General features: G+C 40.3%; 1 protein-coding gene across 1 annotated transcript in view; it reads right to left on the bottom strand.

The window, feature by feature from the left end:
• hecw2b (HECT, C2 and WW domain containing E3 ubiquitin protein ligase 2b) overlaps positions 1–24,529 on the bottom strand; it is a 74,456-nt gene that overhangs the window by 18,959 nt on the left and 30,968 nt on the right. The window contains exons 6-20 of the mRNA XM_085348430.1: positions 23,587–23,729; positions 23,003–23,103; positions 20,202–21,097; positions 19,875–20,016; positions 15,115–15,216; positions 13,025–13,175; positions 12,775–12,878; positions 12,557–12,681; positions 5,443–5,628; positions 5,073–5,225; positions 4,820–4,922; positions 4,610–4,706; positions 2,878–2,961; positions 2,566–2,675; positions 1,846–1,966 (exon numbers count right to left, since the gene is read on the bottom strand). Of these exons, the coding sequence (XP_085204556.1) occupies positions 1,846–1,966; positions 2,566–2,675; positions 2,878–2,961; positions 4,610–4,706; positions 4,820–4,922; positions 5,073–5,225; positions 5,443–5,628; positions 12,557–12,681; positions 12,775–12,878; positions 13,025–13,175; positions 15,115–15,216; positions 19,875–20,016; positions 20,202–21,097; positions 23,003–23,103; positions 23,587–23,729 (2,618 nt within the window). The remainder of the gene's footprint in view (positions 1–1,845; positions 1,967–2,565; positions 2,676–2,877; positions 2,962–4,609; positions 4,707–4,819; positions 4,923–5,072; positions 5,226–5,442; positions 5,629–12,556; positions 12,682–12,774; positions 12,879–13,024; positions 13,176–15,114; positions 15,217–19,874; positions 20,017–20,201; positions 21,098–23,002; positions 23,104–23,586; positions 23,730–24,529) is intronic.

Below are 24,529 nucleotides of genomic sequence, written 5' to 3'. Positions count from 1 at the left end.
TGCACTAAGATCCAGAAGGATGAGGATGGTAAAAGACCAGAATCAGCTGCCATCAGAAGGTCATTGGTAATCCTTAACAAGGCAGTTTCTGTACTATGATGGGGCGGAAACCAGATTGAAATTGTTCGTAGAGATTATGGTTATTGAGGTATGAGTGAAGCTGAGAGGCAACAACTTTCTCAAGGATCTTTGAAATAAAGGGGAGCTTGGATATAGGACGGAGGTTATCAAACCTATTGGGATCTGCACCAGGCTTTTTGAGAATTGGAGTGACAGAAGCAGTTTTCAGGGATGGAGGAATAACTCCAGTGTTAAGGGAGTTATGCTAACTTAGCGATCACATAGCACAGGGGTCGGCAAGCTGCAACTCCGGGGCCACATGCGGCTCTTTAGTCCTTATAGTGCGGCTCTGCGTGGTTTGGGAAAATAAATTAGAAGCTATTAGCTGAAGTGTATTTTATTTATATTCTTTTTTAACTTGTAGTTCTAAATTGGAAGATTATTGTGATATTGAAATATAAAAATGAAATTATATTATATTATTTTTTCATCGCTCAAAATAAGCGTCACACTCGTGGAAGCCGGTGTACCCGCCGAAACGCTGTGCATTTATCGAGACTTTCAGCCCCAGGTAGGTCAGTTATGGATCTTCAGATCCACATTATGTCAGCAGCTGTTCTCCACCGTGAACATGAGAGGTTTTTGGACCAATTGTGTGTTCTCCATTCTTTAAGCACCGTTTAAGCACCGGCACCGTTTCAAAAGTACCGGTTTGGTACTGGTATCGGATAAGACCTAAACGATACCCATCCCCAGGTAAAATACATATTTAGGCAGAATTTTGCAAATATCTATTTTTCATCTTTCAGCAGCATAGAGCTTTTTTTCCAATTATTTTTTAAAAGTCAGGTCAAGGCTCCAAAAGCACAAAGGCGATATAAGGAGGGCTCACAACAGTTTTTGTTTGCTGGATCATTTTAGTTCAGCTGGGTGTCTTTCCTTTGGTTATATTTCTTTAAGAGTTCAAATGTGTTCATTACATAAATAAAATGTAATTTTCTCTGTAGCACTTCATGGATTTCATAAGCAACACACCTTAGTTGTTCACACAAAGCATAAAGGTAAAACAACAATATATACAGTGTTATCTTCATTTTAGATGTCAGAAAGTATTCGCGGCTCCCAGTGTTTTCTTTTGCGTGGAAACTGGGTCCAAATGGCTCTTTGGGTCTTAAAGGCTGCTGACCCCTGGGTTAGCACATCATTATATACCAGCTAGCCCAACTTCAGTAACCCTACAAACGTCACTGCTGTTTAGTTTTCTGTCTTCATTTATGTTTTAAGTGACAGCAGAGCTGTACGTTTGAATTTTTCAGAAATCTCTCAGTCAGAACATGCTCATGTTTAGGTGGAAGCTAGCGAGCTAACTTCCTGCTAACTTCTAACTCCGTTAATTGTAATAAATACTTGTAATTGTTACACCTAGTAAAGCAGCAACACTGATCATTTTATTAAAGATGAAAGAATTTAGACAGAATTTGGACCTGAAGCCGACGGCGTTTTGGACCCAGATTCCTCCGCGAGGCGCCTGACTACAGTAGCCATAATGCTCCAACAATCCATCCAGTGGTGCGGCTTTGTAGCTTTGCAAAGTCCTGCTAAAACATTTTCTAACAGATTTCTGAGCGCCGTGTACTGCAATAAATCGGTTTCGTTGTCAGTAAGCACAACCAGAATTCATACATAAGCGCACCCGATGTGTAAGTGTGCCTTACAGTGCTGAAAATACGGTAAATAAAAAATGATGAGAAAGGATGCCTTCTACAGTCAAAACTGCTGACTTACTTTAGCTTCCCTGGTCCTTGTCCATAGCCCTTAGTTTCCAGTTTCCTGTAGAAGTTTCGCAGTTTTGCCTCAAAGTCTCTCTTGTAGGGTGCTGGTGCTCTGGCATTAGCTCTCTGAGTACCTACGCACACACTTAAATGTTTACTTTGATGGGTTATGTCAACAAGCTGACAGATAAAGCAGAAATTTCATTTATATGTGCAGAATTCTACCAAGCAAGAATATGCCAATTAATTTCGTCACATGCACAACAACAGTGGTGCAGCTGTCATACAAGGGTGTTTATTTGTAACCTGGGTTGCAGGTTCAGCTTCTGCACTTTACAGACAATGAACTGATCAGTTAAATCTGTGATTAGTGAACAACCTGCTCTAACATGACTAGCTGTGTTCTGATTTTACCAATGGTTGTCAGAAACATTAAGTCTTTATTGTTGGTGTGAAAAGTCATTCATTTTAGCTCAGAGCTCAATTTCTTTCTGTTGAACTGGAGTTCTGAGTTCAGTTCAAGGTCAACATTTCCTAGTTGGCCAATCCAGATATTCTACGTGAATCAGCTGTACAGCAATGTGAAGTGCACTTAACGAAAATATCAGCAAAGTACTCTGCAGGGCTCAAACACAGTAAAAGGTTCCATATGAATTTGTGAGAGAGGGTTTGTGGATAATATTTTTTGCATGTGTTGGGTTTTTTCACAATGACTTTTCTGTTGATCTTTTACCAGGTGAATTCTGTGGGGAAGAGACAGGTGACCCCCGAGGTGACTGGCAGTAGCTGGGGTGAAGTAAGGCATGAGGAGGCACATAGGACATCACTTCTTCTTCAAAGAGACTGCAGATGGAAGGTTGGAGAGGGGATGAAGGGACATAAAAAAGAAACCAATTCACTAAATGCAATTACTTCAGCAGAGCAGCGAGAAAATGAAAAAAAAAAAGGTAATAACAAGAAGGGGATACACAACTAGTCCGATTAGAAAAAGGAAAGCCAAGAAAAAAAAGAATAAGACAGAGGAGGTAAAGCAGAAATATGTCACCTTAGCAACATGACAAGGTCGGCAGATCCCGACAGCCTGGCCAATCCTGACACTCCATCTGTGCGGATCAGCTGCACTTTCTCCCTGTTGTCACAGCAACATTACAATGGCAATGCTGTTCATTAATGTATCCTATGCATGTATTTCACTTTGACTTTGGCTACTTGAGGGACAACTGGAGCAGATCCCAGTCTGCTCCAGTCTCTGTACGAACCCCATGCTCTCCGATGCAACCACTGGAGTATGAATGTGTGCGTTAGACAGAAAGCACTCAGAAAATAGTCCTGCATGAGGCTGTGTAAAGCGCTTTGAGTGCTCAGAGAGAGTAGATTAAGCGCTATATAAGAATCAGTCCATATTATTTGTGTGTTGTGACTGCTTCTTGCAGACAAAAGCAGTTTCTGCTGGAAAGTCTTGGTTTGCAGTTGCAGTATGGTCTCCAGAAAATTGCAATTTTTATTTTTGTGTTTGCAACGACAGATTTATCATAGTCAGGACATTTTGCATTCATCTTTTCACATTTCCAGGCGTATTTGAAGGTTATGATCAGATTTTAGGGCTAGTGTTTTCAGCTTGTATCAATTTATAGTTTAAATATTCATTTAACAATAATCTTAATTAATTTCTAATATGTTTTTGTAAATGTTTCATCATTTTATTATTGATTTTTATTTCCATTTTCATTTTTTGGCACTTGCTGTTTGTGCATGTCTTTGATTATTATGTTGTAAAACTTCAAAAATTAATGGAAAAAAAATGTAGCAGTAGCACAATGAACTTTGCTTCCTGCTTTGATGATTTTCTCTTCTGACAATTAGGTTTTCTTGCAATACTTAAATGTTTCTAAATATGATACCAAGGCACAGCAATATTTTTCATCTTGTCTAAGGTCTCTAATGTATGAAGTTGATTCTTGTAGTTTGTTTCCTGCAAGCTGAATCGTGTTCCTCATCAAAGCTACTTAAAACACGTTTAAGTTCTAACTGGGTTTTTCCTAATGAGCCACATTCAACATGTCTTCATAAAGTTTAGCTCAAGAATAATATTTCAGTAAAAATCTGTCAAGATCACCACCGCTTTTAGGAAGTCAATCTCTATACCATGAAACAGAAAACAAATTATGCCCAATTGGACTGAAATATCTACCAACTTGGATTTTTCATTTTTATTCTTTTTGTCATTTGAGACCCGTGGAGCAATCATAAGGTCTATGTGGAGTTTTCTGAAAACTCTTGCACTTAAACTCGACTTAAACCGTGGGAACAGACGACAGGTCTGAGGGTTAAGGCGGTGGAGATGTGGATCAGAGGGATTGGATAGTGAAGATGATTTCAAATAATGTTTGTGTACCAGACATTTCATCTAGAAAAGCTGTTTTTCCTCCCATATTGGTGCGGCAGCAAAGCTCTGCATCAATGACACATAGTGGTGTTGTTTGTGGAGTTTGTGGAGTCCTGGCACGAGAAATGTCTTTTGAATATATTTTAAGCATGAAAAATAGCACTCTTAAACTTTTACAACCCGGGGTTCGTGCTTGAAAATGACATGCCCAAAATGAAGTGATTATTTCTCTGCTATTACAAACACTTGCAAGACTTAAGGGGCCATTATGTGTAAGTATCACAGCAGATGCCATTGCATCAAAGTAACTGAGAACAAAGAAAAAATCTAGTCACCAGATTAAGGAAAGCATTATATAAACGCCAAGCTGTGCATTTCTGTATGTGTGTACCTGAGTGCATGGTTCCGGTTAAAGTCAGGCTGCCTCTCCTGCAAAATCTCAAAGATGTTTGGTTGTCGTAGAAATGCCACAATCTTCTCATTGTAAGCTAGAAAAAAGTGAACAGAAATTTTTTGTCAAATGTATTCATCTCTTCCTCTCAGATTCTTGTGTGTGTGTGCACGTGTGTGTGCGTGTGTGTGTGCTTGTGCATGCACTAACCCACTGGTATTAAGTCTTGGCATGGCCCTCTGTTGGCAGATGTGAAGGTGCTGGAAGGTCGTGGAAGAACAGGTGGGCTAACATGACGAGGGTCCTCACCCAGCTATAAAAACAGGATGTCAATAAACATGCTGCCCAGGTTTACATGATATGTAAGTGGAGGAAGAAAACATGTAACTGTTCCTGTTATGATTAGAGGACCAATTTAAGTAGCTGTACTTTCTGTTGTCCATGATCGTTACGTGTCCCTTACCAGTCGCCGAGTGGTCACCTCTCCAGCACTGTGGCTGCGCTGGCGAGTCAGGTGTTGGCGGTGAGCGAGGAGGCTCAGCGGCCGAGAGCTTTGGAGAGGCAGCCGGGGGTCAATGAACGTAGTGGCACGGCAGTTATGGTCTACAAAGAAAGGCTAGATGGGTGTGCACACAGATACACATACAAGCTGTCAAGTGTTAATCATTTTTAATTTGATTACAGTTTTTAAAAAGTAAGAAATACTTGACAGAATAAGTGTAGAACAGTTAGATACTATTGAGGATCTGAATACAGTTTAACTGTATTCAGACCCTCAAAAAGTCATGAAATGTAGACATTGGGGCACTGACTGATTACAGTGTCAGCCCTACCTTGCCGGTCTGGTCGTGCTTCATCTCCCAACCCCTGGGCAGCTCCAGCTGTTTGTTAGCAAACATGTTGAGGAAGGCCACCAGGTCCCTGTTGTGCTGGTAGCGCTCAAAGTGATGAGCATCCCGACGAACCTTACTGATCATATGCTTCAGACATGTGTTGGTGGTGAACATGTGGTAGGCACTCTAGAACCAGGAAATAGATTCCAGTAGACAGGAAGGAGATTCAGCACAGAGGAAACACATCAAGAAAAGAGTAAGTTTTAAGTGCCTTGTGCTACTATTACACTATGTAGTCACTATCGTATGCACACATTTCAGAGGGAAAGCAAAGGGCATGGCTGTTGTGCTTACTACTCACAACCACTACACAATATAGGTGCTGTTTTGTATGAGCTGAAGCTTTGAGTCTGGGATTTGAGTCTTTTGCATGTTACGAAAATACACTATGGAGCCTCTGCAGTTACTACAGTATGTGTGTGAGGCTTTTCTAATGCTGTTAATAACCTAGTAAACACCTTCAGTATGCACCATCAAGTATTTCAAAAGATTACAATTTATTCTATCTATCGCATACATAGAACGTTAAATATTTTGTCCATTTTATTTGTATGGCAATGTCAGTCTGTCAGTAAGCCTCAAGTTTGGTCAAATTAAATATGAGAATTCTGCTGAATTCTACTTTTATGCCTCTTAAAGTTTTCAGTTGCAAAATTGTGATTTTTCACAAAATACATGCGTTGTTATGGTTGCTATGCACTTGGCTTCCAGTGTGCCACTGAAGGTTTTGCAGTCTTCTCTTCATTTCCGAAAAACTTCTTGCTACTTGCTCAATTTTCACTCAACTTCCACAGATTATACATCAAAACGTAGGTATTTTTGCTGGCTTTCCGAAAATGTCACTATCATTGTTATGGGATTTATAGAATTTTGGCAAATCTCCTCAGACCAACACAAAGTCGCAAAACTCTCCATAGAAAGTCAATGGAGAGCTTGTTCAAAATCACCGCTTGATTTCTGTAATGAGAGGCATATTCGAATCGTCATATCTCCTTAACGAAGCAAAGTTAAGACATGAGGCTTGTCCCAGTATATCTTCAGACACTCCTGACACTCACAATTCAAGAATTATTTTCTCACCTATTGCCGTTCTGAAATGAGTTAGACTTGTTTGAGGGTAGGAAATTCGTCCTTCGCTCAGATTTCTTCAGATTTCAAACTCTGGAAATGAACCACTTTTTTCTCTCGTCATATCTTTTCAATGGATTTCCACAGAGACCTGAAAATTTCCATGATTGTTCGCCTGCTGTCTCTTACGGTGAAAGAATGATATTGATACTCCAAATAGATTTAGAGTTAGAAAGCGTTGTTTGAGGGCAAGTCAAGGCAGTTTTTGCTTTGCTCTACTCAGTTATGGTGCATTAGAAATCAAATATCTTTAATAATTCATATTTTAATGATAAATTGTCAACACTGGAAGATTCCCCCATCTCTTCTGAACAAAACGGTGTAAGAATGACCGCTCTAGCCCCTACGGTTTGGAAATTATGGTCATTTGTTTGAGGGGAGTCCTCACTATGAGAAATAGACTGCAAAAATCCTGTGTCTCTCTGTGCTGCAAGCACCTGTTTTGGCGGGAAAAAGTACACAGCCTCTCTGATTGGTGGATTCAAATTCAGCAGCTCCCAGTCTGCTCTACTGAGCTAGAAACTTGCTTCTCTCTCCGTGTGTGTGTGTGTGTGTGTGTGTGTCTGAGTGTGAGTGAGTGAGTGAGTGAGTGAGTGAGTGAGTGAGTGTGTGTGTGTGTGTGTGTGTGTGTGTGTGTGTGTGTGTGTGTGTGTGTGTGTGACAGAGAGAGAGCGAGAGCCTTTTAATGGGATGATCTCATTGTAAGATTCAAATTCAATATATTTAGACTGGGTGACTGAATTGGATCATGTGTGTGTGTCTCTCTGTGCATGTGTGTTTCCTTATGTGTACATATTTCTGATTGTGTGGCTGTTATATATTTTTTTGCTGATTTTTTTCATTTAACAAGTATATTTGAGGGACCCTCAGCATGTTCAGCATTTTTTCAGCTGTCCATTTTGCTTTTCCAATTTTTCTGTTTAAGTTATTACTATTGTGCTAAATCATACTATTTCTGCTATTTTATAAGATTTGTGCAAAATATAGTATTTCTGCCAAATATAGTATTTCTGATTAATTATAGTTTTTCTACCAAATCATAGTACAGTATTTCTGCTTTTTATAGGATTTTTGCTCAAACATAGTATTTCTACTAAATGTAGTATTTATGCTTAATCATACTATTTCTGCTTTTTATAGGATTTGTGCTTAATATAGTATTTCTCCTAAATTATAGTATTTATGCTTTTTATAGTATTTGTGCTAAAACATAGTATTTCTAGTAAATGTAGTATTTATGCTTAATCATAGCATTTCTGCTGTTTTATAAGATTTGTGCTAAATATAGTATTTCTGATTAATTATAGTTTTTCTACCAAATCATAGTATAGTATTTTTGCTTTTTATAGGATTTTTATAGGATATTTATATTGCTTAATATAGTATTTCTGCTTTTTATAGGATTTGTGCTTAATATAGTATTTCTGCTAAATGTAGTATTTATGCTTAATCATAGTATTTCTATATATTTCTGCCAGGTCCCCAGGCAGCCAATCCTCTGTGAGGACTGAGGCATTCAAATTTACATATCAGGGCCTGCACGGCTTCCCAGCCAGCCAATCATATCTGAGGTCTGCCGTTTCTTCTCTCGTCATATCTCAGCGACGGATGTACAGAGAGCAATGAAAATCGCGGTCAAAGTACACCAAAGTCCGCTGATTCACCCAGTACAAGAATTATGCTTCTAGTCCACCTAGTTTTTGAGTTACACAACGTTTTGTAACTCCAAAATACGGCGTTTTTCTCCTCTCACCGCGATCTAATTCTGACTGCTCATCACCCTGTTTTTCCAAGTACCTGCTCACTTTCCCAGTGGGGCAGTTGGTAATGACACGGGTCTGCAACCCAAACGTCGTGGGTTCGATTCCACCTTAGTCAACATGTTTTTTTCCCTACAAATTAATACACTATCACAGACCAGTAATTCATATTCATCATTTATTACAATTCTGCAAACTTTTATGATTTTACCAGCTTTTCTAATATGGACCTCACATTCTTGTTAACACTCCATGGCACAAATACTCTTCCCTTTAGGCTCTGTGTATGTATCAATATTTCTCCCATTTTAAAGTATTACTCCTCCATAATTGTATTTCTGTTAAATCAAAGTACTTTTACTACATCTTAGTACTTCTGCTCAATCATAGTATTTCTGCTCAATCATAGTATTCCTGCTACTTTTTGGTACTTGTGCTAAATACAGTATTTCTGCTAAATCATACCATTTCTACTTTAATATATTTTTCTTTCTAAATATAGCATTTCTGCTATATAATTGTATTTCTGCTATGTTATAATATTTGTGCTAAACCAGAGTATTTGTGCTAAAACATAGTATTAATTTAAAATGACAATATTCATAGTTCATCACAGTGTCTCTGGTAAATCACAGTATTTCTGCTATGTTGTACTATTTTTCTAAATCATAGTGTTTCTGTAATGCTTAAGTATTTTTGGCTAAATATATTCTTTCTGTTATCTTATACTATTTCTCCTAAATTCTTGTATTTTTGAGAAGTTATCATGTTTCTGGTAAGTTACAATATTTCTGCAAAGTTCTGCTATGCTATTGTATTTCTGCCAAGTATTATGTTTCCTCTAAGATATTGCAGTTCTGCTAAGTTATTCCATTTTAGCAAAGTTCCTTTGCTTCTGCAAAGTTTTTACAATTTCTGCAACTTTTCAGCTTTTTCAGCTAGTTTTTGCAGACAGCTTCAGCTTTAAAGCATCCACACTGCATTTTCGCAAGAAATGCAAATTTTTCTAGTTATTATTAATCTCCGATTCTCTTCCACAGAGTGTCTTTGTCGTTTCTTCCCAACCGGTTGCATCAGGTGTCCAGCCCCTCCCAGGTTTCTTCCTATTAAAAGGGAGTTTCTTTCCCACTCTCACCAAAACACTTCCTCAGAGGGGATCATATGATATTGGAGTTATCTATGTTTTCTTTGTATTATTGTAGGTTCTTTGCCTTACAATATAAAGCACCTTGAGGCAACTGTTTTTGTGTTTTCTTGGCTTTATATAAATAAAATTGAATTGAATTGAACAAATATAAGCAAACTCACAAACTGTGTGCAGTTTATTGCATATTGCATCTGCTAGGTGCAGCTGCTGTATTTCACAGGGAGATAAAAGAATTCAAGATAACTTGAAATGATGATGTATGAAGACAGGATACGACAGGATGAAGAGGTAAGGAGTGCTCAGTGGTATTTGATAAACTGCAAATTTAAGGCTTACATGTAATGTCATCATTTTAATTAGCTATTCGTTCTGTATATGTTGCTTTGACAAATTATGTATTTTCATATAGTAAAATGTTCTGCAAAACAAACTAAGGTATTGTACAATGTTGTACTATGGTGAGTGTTAGATTTGTATTGTTGATTGTCATTTATGCTTAGAAATATTTACTTATATATGCTTAGAGTTTTGTAATTAGTTGTAGATTGGTAGAGGTTTTGATCCTTGATAGTCTGCAAACTTTGTGTGTATTAGACAGCACTTTGGGAGCATGAGAGGTCATACCGTGTCTTATTATTTTATGGTAGGATTAACGTAGTTGCGTCTGTTCTAGTCTAAGTGCTCTTTGTTTAGATGAACTGCAGGACTTCCTCACCGTGTTATCTAGGATGAACCATCTAGGGTGAGGGGGAGGCTACCCTCTTCCTGACCAAGGATGTTTGACCCTTTGATCAGCAGTCCACACACACACACACACACACACACACACACACACACACACACACACACACACACACACACACACAGGCAAGGTACTCTTTGTGTATGTAGACGTCATATGTTAATGAACTTATGCATATTCATGTAACCTCAATAAAAGGACAGTGATACGGGAGAACGGACGAGAGCTACTGGGGTCAAGCGAAGGAACGGTGCCTGTCCGGTTCTCTCCCGTGCACGAGTACCATGAAGAAGTTTGCCTACTTGTGTCTTGCTTGCAGTGTAATTATATTGTCTTAACGTTCCAGCGAATAGGTTTATGCTACAAACCTATCAGTGAGTTTGAAGTTTTACCGGTTTACAGTGGTTGAGGCGTTCGAGAGTCAGATCAAGTTTTGCAGATATTAGTTTGTATTAAGTTGGTGATACTTAAGAGTTACTCCCTAAATTCAGTATTTATACTACCTGTATTTATTTATACACTGTCCAGTATTAAGACAGTATAAACTGTATAGTGTCAGTGTAGGGGATGGACATCAGCCAGGAGGCATGAAACATCTGCTTGCATCTTGTTGAATTCAGTTGTATGAATCCACAAAAAGCAATAAACCTCAAGCAGCAGCAGGTCAGCTGATCACAGGCTGTACGCCGTGAAAATCTAGTTCACATTAGAAATTATTCATTCATATTGAAATGTTTTAGATTGATAATCAAACAAATTTTAACATGTCTTAAAATGCAGTTTTTAAATGATTTTATTTATTAAGGGAAAACATACACGTCCCTATGTGAAAAAAATGATCTCCCTCTCTAATAACTGCAGGATCGCTGTCCTGCTGCATAACCTAAGTGTATTTGAGCTTCTGATCAATCAGTCTGAAGCCCAAATACTTCTTTAGAGTGTGGCATGATGCATTGCTTTTTAAGATTTTTAAGCTGCTTTACTTTGTCAGCCAGGATCTATTTGAGTGACTTATTGATTCAACAACAACAATAATAATAATAACAATAATAATAATAATTTATTTGAGAGTGTTGATGTGGAAGTATAAAAAAAGGTCAAAAAGAGTTGTGCCATGTCTCTGTGGATCTAGAGAAAGCACATGCTGGGGTGCTGTGGAGGTGATTGAAAGAGGATTTCACGATGCTGGGTCTTTTGACTCAGCGTTTTGAGTTTTAGTTTATTTTGATGTTTATGGTTTATGTTTAAGTTCATTGGGTTTTCTGAGTTCATTTGTTTATTACTTTCCCCGTATGTTTTCAACGCCTCTGTTAAGTCTCCTTTGTCCTTTATGTGTTTCATGGCTGCATGTCTTTTGTTGTCACATCTTTGTTTCATTATGTTTCCTATTTTATTTTGAAGAGGTTCTGTGTTCCTGTGTTTAGCTTTACGTTTCCCCTGTGACGTTGTTATGCTCACTTATCCTCATTATCCTCCTGTGTGTATTAAGTCCGTGTGTTTTCAGTCATTCCTTGTCAGGTCGTCTGCTTTGTTCACGTCATGCATCCAGTTTTTGTCCATGTCTCCATGTCAGGTCCCACGTGCACGGATTTTTCATGCTTTAATCTTAGTTCACCCAGTTTAATTTATTGTTTAGTTTCACCTTTGCCTTTTGTTTTGTACTTCTTGGCCAGCCTTAATAAACGGCTCATTTTTTGTTATTCCACGTCACGTTTCACATTCTGTTTTGATCTGCATTTGAGTCCTTTTTTGCAATACATACAGTCTGCCTCAGCCAGACTGTGACAGAGGAACTGGACGTCAGGAGTGGCAGAGAGTATGAGGATAGTGGTGAGGTGTCAAGTAAGAGTGACATGGTTTGGGGGGGTTTGGGGGTGGGATTACATCAGGTATTCGCTTTGAGCCCCTTAACTATCCGTGGTTAGAATCATAAACTATGGCAAGCCAAAAGCTGATTCTATTCTTTTGCTTTTATTCAAAATGTTTTTTGAATTTCTGCCAATGAGGAAACAAGGAAAACACTTCTGACTGTCACAGATCACAATCTATTTACATTTTTCTTAAAAAAAAACCAACTACATTTTCTTTTCTTTTTTTAAATATAACAGTAGAGTAAGGTTAGGGTTATCATCTTTGATGACCTCAAAGGGTTAATAAGTGCGTTGTTTAAAATCCCTTTCTTGAAACAAATAGAATGTGGTCTGTTATAAAAGAAAGACACATGAATGGAAGTAAAAGAATAACAAGAGATAGAATGGAAGTAAAAAGTGTCCATACAGGGTTGGAATGCAGCACAGTGAAGAATTCAGGGCTGGTGAGGAACTTGGCGCTAGGGGACTGAAGCAGCAGGGTTAGGCGAGACCTGGGACTGGACTGTGGCAAATTGCTGTCCCTACGTAGCTCTGCAAAATATACCAGAATCGTCAAAATAAAAAAAAGAAAATCACAGGGGAAGAACATGGATCAGGATTTTGTGCCGTGTAGAAGGGGGCTACCTGGGAATGAGGGTTGCATATCAGTCTCATCAGCTGAAAGCTCATTGGGTAGCTGCTCTTCTGGTCTACTGTCGTTGGTCATTGTCCTACGTATACTTTGATACCTGCAAATTTATGTGTACAGTAACAATTAATGATAATGTTACTAAAAACAAAAAAATGGGAAGTGGCAAATTCATTTCCATTTTTAACTGAAACTTTGGACGAACATCTAGTTTGCGAATCTTCATGTGCATGTTTGTTTTCTGACCTGCGATTTAGCTGTTCCATCTGCTGTATGGAGTTAGACCTCTGAAGAGTTTGTGGGGCCGGGGGTGCGGTTGGACGTTGCCATGTTGTTGTTCTGTTCACGTGGTCCACATAGAAAATGCGACCATGGCTGTCTATGCGAGCCTCCCAATCTGGATCACACACAATGCAACAGAAGAACACATATAGTAGTTCTCCAAAAGATTCTGTTCCTCTGGACGTAGCGTTTTGTGGGAGAAACGTTTCGTCACTCATCCAAGTGATTTCTTCAGTCTGCATCAAGACATATAGTAGCTGTTTTTCATGAAAGAATATAGGTTTCTAAACTAAGGTTTTATGAACAAAAATGACACAGTAGATTATATATAATTATAATCATATATGTATAAAATTTTGGCCTTAAAGTTGCATAACTACTGACTACAATCTACAATCTAGCTGTTTTTAAGATTAAAATACAAAACTGAATCTGTGGCTTATGGGTTTATTACAAATGAGAAATTCTAGCATTTAAAGCTAAGGTTGCAAATTCAAATTCAGTAGCAAATTACACATCTGGAAAATAGTAACACATATTTGTGTCAACTTGTCTAGTCATACATACATGTAATTGGAAAGGCCTATTACAGTATTTTCCACACTGTAAGGTGCACTTAAAATCCTTTAATTTTCTCAAAAATCGACAGCGTGACTTATGTATAAATTCTGGTTGTGCTTACTGACCTCGAACTGATTTTATGTGCTACACGGTGCTCAAATATCTGTCAAAAAATGTTCTAGTACAACTTCGGTAAGCTACGAAGCCGCACTGCTTGATGGATTGCTGGAGCATTACGGCTGCCATAGTCAAGAGCCTTGCGGAAGAATCTGGGTCCAAAACTCCGTCCGCTTCAAGTCCTAAAGTCAAACGAACACTGCAGCATCACTGAGAGTTTAAAACTGTCTGAATTCTTTCATCTTTAATAAAATGATCAGCGTTGCTGCTTTACCAGGTGTAACAATTAAGTTTAACATCCAGGCATCCAGGAAAACAGCATTTATTAACAGAGTTACCAGTTAGCAGGAAGTTAGCTCGCTAGTTTCCACCTAAACATGATATAGCATGTTCTGACTGAGAGATTTCTGAAAATATTAAAACGTACAGCTCTGCTATCACTTCCAACATAAATGAAGAGCGAAAACTAAACAGCAGTGACGTTTGTAGGGTTACTGAAGTTGGGCTAGCTGCTATATAATGATGTGCTACGTGACCGTAGCGACACAGCTATGTTAGCATAGCATAAACACAGTGAAGCTGGAGGATGAACGCTAACTTTTTTCCACTCGTTAATGGGAGGGTTCCCGATGGTTAGGGATAAATTGCAACGCAGGATGCTGTAAAAGGACCAAACTTCAGTCAGGAGAACAACTGAGACAATCCATCCACAATACGAGGTTAGTCATTAATATACTGCAACAACATGGGAATAGAGCAGCTACCAGAGCATTTAACATTAATGAATCAATAGTACGGAAGTGGAGGAAGCAAAAAGAATGAGTTGAGTAAAGTTTGACTTATCTGACTGCTTTGTTTCACTTTATGCACCTTATAATCCGGTGCGCCTTATGGTCTGAAAGATACGGTATCTAAATTCCTTATCACAGGTCCTGTGCTATATCTTAATAGTTCCTCAAACTGCTTAATCCAGAAGACTTCTAGGGACCCTAGTACCCTATGCATAAACCCTGACTGCTATACTCAATCTTCAAACTTGAAGATAAGATAAGATAAGATAAGATAAGATAAGATAGAACTTTATTAATCCCTCGGGTGGGTTCCTCTGGGAAATTCGATTTCCAAAAAAGCACAGCACCGACAGAAGTTACAGAGTTATACACACACACATATATATAAATACAGAGACAATATAAATAAAATATACGAAGGGGATAAATAGAATAAATAAATAGGAATAAAAAAATAAATAAAAATAAAAATAAATAAAAATAAAAATAAAGATATCTGGTAAAGAAAATATGTGTATGCAGTTTCTGTGCTGTATTGTGTACTTTAATGTTCTTTAAAACAGACATATACACACACACACTCACCAGGGGGCAGTGGTTCATCTACTCTCTGGTAGCGACTGATGTCATGGCGAACAGATGGCAGGGAGTGAACAGACTGGTGGCCATTGACCTGTTCTGTGGCACCTGGATAAAAACACATAAACAAGCATCAAAATGAATATAAGAAATCCAAAAAAGTTAATTTTTTTTATAGTCATGGTTCATAACAGCTCTGCTGCTTAATATAATTCAATAACATGAAAAGGTTAAATAAACAAAATTGTTCCCTTTAAAGCCAGTGCATTATTTGTTTTGAATTAAGTGCCACTACAGTCTTTCATTAATACTTCCTGATCGCTCGGTTATTTTTTTTTTAACAAGGTTATTCATCTTTTGCTGGACTGGACCCCAAATGGCACAGCCATACCAGGCTTGGCACAGAGAAAAACCTATTGACACTTGAAGCACCCATCTGTAGGCAAAGAGCTGAAAGGGGGGTCACTGGTCACCAGTCTGCCCTCCTGTGTGTCTTTACAAATTTCATGTGCATGAATCTCAGGATTTTGTTGAAATGTTTAATAAGCCTATCCATGCACTGCATGAAAAGTTTAGTTTTTGTCAGTGAGCAACACTGTAAGCTGCTATGGAATTACAAGTTAACTCTATACAAAGGTTTTGAGGCAATAGAAGAGAGCTTAGTGTGTAAATCAGGGGTGCCCAATCCCGGTCCTCGAGAGCTACCGTCCTGCAGCTTTTAGATGCATCCTTGTTCCCACACACCCGAATCAAATGAATGGCTTGTTATCAGGCCTTTGCCAAACATGATGGCATGCTGAAGAGGTAATCAAACCATTTGATTCAGCTGTGTTGGAGTAGGGATGCATCTAAAAGCTGCAGGATAGTAGCTCTCGAGGACTGGGATTGGGCAGCCCTGGTGTAAATGAATGAATATCATGATAGTATGGAAGGGCCAACACAGAAACACAATTAAAGTAACACTTTGAAAACATCAGATCGCTACAAGAGAAAACATATTAGGTTCCGTTGAGTGAACGCTGGCGCGCCTGGCTGCTGCTGCCAACCGGTTATTGTTATTATTTTTATTATAATTTCTTCAGATGCTGACAACAATTTGAATCGTACGTTCACACTGCAGGCGAAAGCGCATCAAATCCGACTTTTCCGACCCTATGCGACCCATATCCGATCATGGTATGACAGTGTGAACGGCACAAATCCGATATTTTCAAATCCGACCTGGGACACTTTCGTATGTGGTTCTGAATCCGATACATATCTGATGTTTCAGAAAGCGACTGCTGTTTGCAGTTAGCTCCTAGCATTTCTCGACAGCTCTGCCTCCTTTTTGACTATACGAGTCTGCTCCTTCCTATTTGTGTGACCTGCTCCATATCACCACTGTTTCCAGGCCTCTCAGATCCTCATATTCATCTTACTGTTCTGCCCACGCGTCTCATCACTGTGGGGAACAGAGCCTTCAGTCACTCTGCTCCTCGGCTCTGGAACTCTCTTCCTCCAGCCATAAGAAATATAGACTCTCTTCCCGCATTATTTATATTATATCATTATTATTATTTTTATATCATGCTGGATACTGATGTGGACCGGACAATGTGTTAGGACTGAAAGGATGCCACATTCTTTTAAAGAAAATGATCCACTTATGGAGGGCTGAATTTAAAGACACTCCAAAAGTCCAAGTGAAAAACTGATGCGGCAAGCTAGTTCATTTTGCTGAAATCTTATTGCAGCAACTCAGAAAGGTACCTGACAATGTTGGGGCATGCTCCTAATGAGACGACAGATGGTGTCCTGGGGAATCCCTTCCCAGATCTGGACCAGGGAATCACTGAGCTCCTGAACAGACTGAGGTGCAACCTGATAGCGTCAGATGGATTGAAACATAATGTCCCAATGGTGCTCTGTTGTATTTAGGACAGGTTAACATGTGGGCTGGTCAATGGTAACAGTTCCTTTATCCTCCAGGAACTGCCAGCATACTCTCACCACATTATCCCAGGTATTATCATGCAACAAGAGGAACATAGGACCCACTCCACCAGTGTAGGCACTTAGAATGGTTCCAAGGATTTCATCGTGATGTCAAATGGCAGTTGGGGTCCCGTTGTCTGACTTTTAGAGGTCTGTGCGTTTCTCCATGGACATGCCTCCCCAAACCACCACTGACCCATCATCAAACTGATCATGCTGAACAATGCTACAGGTAGCATCATATTTGGAAATCATGTATCGGTATTTCAGGAGCAGGACCACGCCTCCGAACATGCTCCTTCCAGTTGTCATCTATAAATGTTCCTCAAGTTTGGCAAGCTGTTCATTCTCGTTTACTTGCCCCACCCTCCCTCCTTCCTTGTTCTCAATTCTTTAACTTCTTCACTTCTATTTAGTGCATGAGGATCTGCCAGGCCCGGGAGCCGTCGCCAGTCCCCTTCGAGGCCTTCCCCAAACCGCAGCTCAATACATGTCCAAGCATCACCTTTACCTACCAAAACACTGTCAAACCTAAAATGAGGACGTGGGCCCAGCTAGTGAAGTATAAATATACTCCATGGCTTCTACTGAAAAGAGTTCAGTAGACGACGTGGGCTCTCATGCCACCCTCATAAAGTCTGTTTCTGATTGTTGTCACTGAAATTCACACCAATGACTTGCTGGAAATCCTTTTGTAGGGCTCTGGCAGTGCTCATCCTGTTCCTCCTTGCACAAAGGAGCAGACGCTGGTATTGCCAATGGGTTAGGAACCTTGTATCAGCTGGTTCAGCTCTCCTAGAGTAACTATCTCCTGGAATCACTTCCATGCTGTTGAGACCATGCTAGGAGCAAGCCTTCTGGCAATGGCACATATTGATGTGCCATCCTGGACCGGATGGCAATTTAATACGTCCGTTTCTGTCAGTATGGAATTGACGTATTGATTTCGTATTGAATATGTCATTCCTTTATTGGACTACCTTTGCAAAGTCTGTAGGGTCCAGACATCGACCCTAGCCAAATGCATAACCAGTGAAAAACGGTCCAAAAAGAAATGAGGATGTGGAGACGCAGATAATCGACAAGTAGTTTGATGGTGTCGTACCCTTGTGGGGAGATTAGGACTGTTCTGCCCTGTGTCAGTCTGGATGAATACCTGCTGTTAGTAGCTCCTTTACTTGTCCTGCCAGGTCATTGAGTGCTGTTAGTATAGAGGTAGAGGCAGTAGAGGGGCACTATTTGTGATCAACTATGAAAAGGTCACTATTGTGACCTTTAACTTTTGTGATAATTAGACCAATTAAAGTAAAAAGATGAGTTTTGGTGCAGTTTTTGGTGCATAAATACTACATGCAATAGTGAGCAGACTGTTGTGTATTGAAATGTATAATATAATGCCCTGTATACTCATAATGGTAATAGGGGTAGCATGAGGATTGGGTTGGGGCCTTTCTGTATGGAGTGTGTATGTTTTCGTCATGGCTCCTCCCACAGTCCAAACATATGCAGTAAGTGGAGTTAGTCTGTCTTCATGCATGCTCAATCATCCAGTTAAGGAAATCAGTTAGTCGGTGGTGCTGGTGTCATTCTGCAGATGTTTATAAGGTTGGGGAAACCTTCAGTCAGCTGAAACTGAAGAACCGATGATTCTAAATTGTCCATAGGTGTGAATGTGGAACATGACTACGGATGATGTCTGTCTGTGTTGACCCTGCGACAGACTGGCGATCTGTCTTGGGTGTACCCCACCTGTAATCTTATCACAACTTGGATAGCCCTCCCATAGCCCCAAAGTTTGATAAGTGGAAAGAGAATGCATGGATGGATGGAAGCTTAATAATTATAAAAATAAGAAGAAGAAGAAGAAAATATTTGTGTCTGGAGTTGAAATGGTCAAAAGAACATTTGGTTAAACTTTTGCTCAGTGCCTTGGATATGGGTTTTTACATATGGATTTGTTGATCTGGTTAGATGTGCAAAGGTTATGTTAAACTTTCACATTGTTACACATGAAACCACTCACATTTAATGTAAAAAATATAATTACTATAATCATTAAAAGATCAGGCTGAAAATCTGAAATGTCCTGATATACATGGCCAAGGTTTTTATTTTTAAAAATGCATTTCTTACACTCTACATACTTGAATAATATGTAATGCCTGGATGAATTAAACTCCTCTGGTATGGACAGATCTATTGCTCAAGATAGCTGCATTACAGAAGCAGAAAAATTATTCAATATGTTGTTAAAGAATTAGGTTTGTTACACATGAGGATAAAACTACAGCAGAATGTTAAGACTTGTATTCTTGTTCTTACAGTATGTGAACAATGTGGACCCAAAACAGTACAAACAGAAAACTGCGTAACATGATGACGAGCAGACAAAAGCTGAGGGTACAAATAAACATGGAGACACTTGCAGAAAGTGAACATACAGGTGCAAGCAACTGGGAGATCGTGGCTGAGGAAAGTAGAACTGAATAAAACACATAAAAAAAACTATCAAAATAAAACAGCAAATAACATACGAAGGAACAGTTATAACTATAAAACCTGAAGACTAAACAGAGTATAAAAAGCAGACAAAACCTGCAACCGGAGATTTGCACAATCAAATGAAAAACTATGAGTGAAAACAAAAGGAGTCCTTTGAATGTATTTGGTACTCCTGTATTTTTTCTGTTTCTTTTTGTATACTTTATATAATAAAAAATGAAATCGTGTTTGAAACTTTTTTTCAGTGCCTTTAGCAAAACTTTGAAACTTTTTGTGACAGAACCTACCAGCTTTAGATGTCATGCTTCTTCCTTGCTCAGCCATGCAGGTGGATAGCGAAGGTGGTGCTGGCCCATTTGCCTCACTGCTTGATGGCTCCCCCGGTTCCTCCTCTGCCTTTGGAACAACTGCTTTTCTTGTTCTCACTTCCTGAAAAAAATGAGAGAGGAAACATGCAGGGGTGAAGCTTTGTCAAAGCTCTTGTCAAGATGACAGTGATTGTCAGCAATGAACTATTGATAATTTATAGTTTCACTTCAGTTTTTAAAGGTAATCTGCCACATGTAGAACCAATATTAAAGAGGGATGATGCTCCTAAAGTCACAGTGCCTCACCTGAATGGGTGAAAGAGGACCAAGTGAGGGATTGCAGTGTACTTCTGGGTTTTTCCCAGTCCTGATGCTGTGCTCCTGACTTGGACATTCCCCTGGAGATTCTCCAGATCTGACTTCAGCTGCCTCAGCCCTTGATACCTGAGATGAGTTGGAAGCTGTAGCAGTTTCTCCAACAACCTGTGCAGCCATTGTTCTGGCAGCTTCTTCAATTCTATCTGCTGATTGTCGTGTCTGTATTGGGAGTGCAGCAGCACCTTCTTGTGCTCCTGCTCCAGCTTCAGGCCCTGCAGTGTTGGCTCCAGACTGAGCACCAGCAGAAGAACCTGCCTCTCCCGTGGCCTGAACTCCAGGCCCTGCCTCACATGAGCCCTGTGACTCGCCTTTTGAACCACTGCTCCCCTGTGGAGACTCAGGTGTAGCTGAGTTGGTATTCTGCTGTGTCTTTGTTTCCAGCGATTGATCCCAGTGCTGCCCAGCTCCTTCCTCATCCTCATCTGAGTCAATGTGTAGCATGGCACTGAGCCGTGTGTCTGTGGGAAAGCTGGAGCTGAGCTTTGGTAATGGCCCTGCTGCAGGTCGGTCCCCAATGCTCCTGGGACCTTCGAGAGAATCTAGGTAGTCATTAAGTGACACCTGCCTTTGGGTGAAGCTGCCAAGAGCCACAGGAAGCAGATTCACCTCTCCCACTTGCCCAGGCTCCTGCCACACACTGTCATCGCCATAGTAACATGAACCATTAACATATAAGGAGCCCTCATCAGAACCAATGCGAGAAGGTCCACATGTAGCACCTAAAGACGAGGAGAGCTGATGGAGATCTTCGTCGTCAGAGGGACTCCCAGGGTCACCATTCATCACACCACCCAGGATCGTTCCCAGAGGGTCTGGCGAAGCTTCTAGAGCAGAAAAGAGGATGGATGAGAAGGACAGGATGTGACAACTGAGAGATAAATAACGTGTGCTTTCATGACATGTTAGCAGAACAAAAACAACACCTCCCACTTCCTCGTCTTCTTCCGGCTGTTTCTGTTAGGGGTTGCCACGGGGGAACATCTTATTCCATCTCGCTCTATCTCTAGCATCCTCCTCTGTCACACCAATTGTTTGCATGTGCTCCTTCACAACATCCATGAATCTTCTCTGTGGTCTCTGTGGGTGCTGGTCACGCCCAGAGAAAACCTTAGCATCTTCAGCTCTGTCACCTCCAGCTCGGCCTCGTGTCTTTTTGTCACTGTCTCCAAACCACTCACCGTGTAGACCAGGTTTCGCTACAATCTTCTAAACGTACTCTTTCATTCTTGCTGCTATTGTAACAAATCACACCGTGACACCCATCTCTATACACTCCACTCTGCTTGCCCTTATCTTGTTCACCGCTCTTGTGTACTGTCCGTGGCTTTGGAAGGTTGACCACAGGTACTTGAACACACCCTGCTCCTCACTATTACGCCTTTCTTATTTACACACATGTATTTTATCTTGTTTTCACTGACTTTCATTCCTCTTCTCTCCACAGCATGCCTCCACATGCATGTGGCATGTGGATCTTGGTAATTTTTTTGGCATGTTTTTATGGCCCTCGCAGTGCTTTTGTTTTTACATTTTGCAACACACCGCTGCTGCCCAGAGTTCCACAGGAACTCAAGAGGAGACATCAGGCCAGAGCAAGAGTTAAAACAAGGAGAAGGGAATATAAATCCCCTGTTCCATCAGTCATCATAGGGAATGTGAGGTCTCTGACTAATAAGATGGAGCTGATAAAACATCAGAGGCAGTATTGGGAGGCAGCTTATTATGCATGGAGGCATGGCTGCACTCAGTGCCACCGGCTTCATCATCTGGCTTTTTCACTGCTCGGGCCAACAGAGAGGCCAAGCTGAGCAGTTAGAGGAAAGGTGGAGGGATTGCAGTGTTTATTAATGAAAGGTGGTGTATTCCAGGATATGTTACTGTGAAGGAACATCTCTCCTCACCTAACGTTAAACTTTTAGCTGTCAGTGTGCGCCCATATTATTTATCGCAGGAATTCTCCTCCACTATATTAACTTTTTTTTGTACCACCATCAGCTAATGGTGCAGCAGCGTGTAACATCATACATGCAACTGTTGATGGCCTATAGTGTAAACACACAGAGGCATTGATCACCATCAGTGGTTATTTTAACCATGTCAGTCTAGACTCCACTCTGCCAACTTTCCAGCTGCATGTGGACTGTAAAACACAGGACAAACGAACAGTTCTCTCTACAACTTCTGTTCCCTTTCAGTCGATTCACTCGGTACAACACATAAGGCTGGGACATATATACACGTCCCGCAGAGCAGCCACCGAACTGGAATCGGACCACCACCACCTTAGTGTGCAGCAGACCAAGCAGACAGGACAGTATGAGCCACCGAAGGGGCTGTAACATCCAATCGATAAAACCAAAGCAAACCAAAGTGTGCGAGTGAAAGTTCATATCCACAGACTCAATGGGTTCAAACGGGGGCTACAAACGGCCTCCAGCACCAAAGATAAGTCCCAAGCAGGGACACTGGACTTAAGCACAGGTCTCAGCCAGCGAACCCCTTTCAGAAAACATATGGCAAGGGGATGTGCACCTGGTGTCACCCCATCAAAGCCAACATGACAAGCAAATATAGCCGCTAGACAGACCTTAACTGTTGAAAATGAAAGGCCCGTATTCAGCAGCTCCTGCAGGAATGTCAAAACATCCACAATAGAGCACTGAAATGAGTATGGAGGTCCTGGCACCATTGCTCGAAGGCTCACCATTTGTAAGCGTACACATACACACCTTCTTGTCCAGCTGAAGTGATGTCCACTCTGAACATAAGCTGCCCGCTCACATGGTCCATAGGAAGACGACGACACAGGCTGTAGCTGACTGTCTGATCACTGCACACACATAAACAATTGTTTTGTCCCTACTGACAAACACCTACTAGCATTTCAATACGGTACAGAAAACAAGCTCTCTTTCCTCAGCACACTGATCTCAATTCAATCAACAATCTGCATCAACTACATTCTGCTGATTTATATGCAGTTTTCCACAATGGGGAATTTATTGGACTGACAATTGTTGTTAACACTGCACAAACTGTATGCCATCATTGCTTACTTAATGCCTGACCAGCAAGCTGGTTGGGAATTATGGATAGGTACTGACTGAACTACATAACTACTACCCTCCAGAGAAGGTTGCTCTTTCTGTCTTAAAGAACAACCTTCTATGAAAGAAACGTAAAAAAAAAGTACAACACACGTGACACCGTCACTGACGCTGAGTCTGACTGACTTTCCTTGCACAGTTGTTTTGTCCTTTACCTGTTTTTGGTTCTGAACCCATCTCATGTTTGGCTCTGCGTGCCAACTTACTCAGCAGCTGGCCGTTCCAGAAGTCTCCGGATGGGGATGATCAGCTGGCCCAGGAAGCGCTTGATGATTGGCCGGCTCTTGGCAAACTTGTCCTTCACCTCAATCTCCAGCACATCAGTTATCAAAGCCACAAATGTATATTTCTAAAGAAAGAGTAAATAGCAAAATGCTGGAAAGTTTAGTATATTTATACAGTTTTGCTTGCATTACATAAAGTTAATTATTGACTCTGCCCAGTGACTCTACCTGGCCTACCACTTCTCAGTTGCTGTCGTTCCTAATCATTTCTACTAACAGTTGACCGCAGAATATTTACAGTGGGGCAAAAAAGTATTTAGTCAGCCACCGATTGTGCAAGTTCCCCCACCTAAAATGATGACAGAGGTCAGTAATTTGCACCAGAGGTACACTTCAACTGTGAGAGACAGAATGTGAAAAAAAAATCCATGAATCCACATGGTAGGATTTGTAAAGAATTTATTCTGGTCGATTCTAGCACCAGTTTTCTACAGAACGTTGTTGGAAATTAAAGAAAAGGGCAGACTTCCATCAAATATGAATTCTGCAAACATTAATCTCCTGCTAAAACCAGGCAAAGACCCTGTATATCCCTCAAGCTATCGTCCAATATCCCTTATAAATGTAGACCTTAAAATAATCTGCAAAGCTCTCTCAAAGAGACTGGAGAAAATAACCCCCCTCTTAATTCATCCTGACCAAACTGGTTTCATAAAAGGCAGGCACTCATCAACAAATACACGTAGATTACTTAATTTGATAGACTACTCATACAGTAAAAACCTAGAAACTACAATATTCTCTTTAGACGCAGAAAAAGCATTTGACAGAGTTAACTGGAAATTTCTATTTGCAACTTTACACAAATTTGGTTTTGGATCCTCTTTCATAAACTGGTTAAAAATATTATATAATTCCCCAACAG

The sequence above is a fragment of the Diplotaxodon limnothrissa genome, linkage group LG23 (genome assembly GCF_057381915.1).
Source record: "Diplotaxodon limnothrissa isolate DT_005_m linkage group LG23, D_limnothrissa_male_GT1.1, whole genome shotgun sequence".
NCBI classification, from domain to species: domain Eukaryota; kingdom Metazoa; phylum Chordata; class Actinopteri; order Cichliformes; family Cichlidae; genus Diplotaxodon; species Diplotaxodon limnothrissa.
This window is presented reverse-complemented; position numbering and strand designations above follow the sequence as displayed.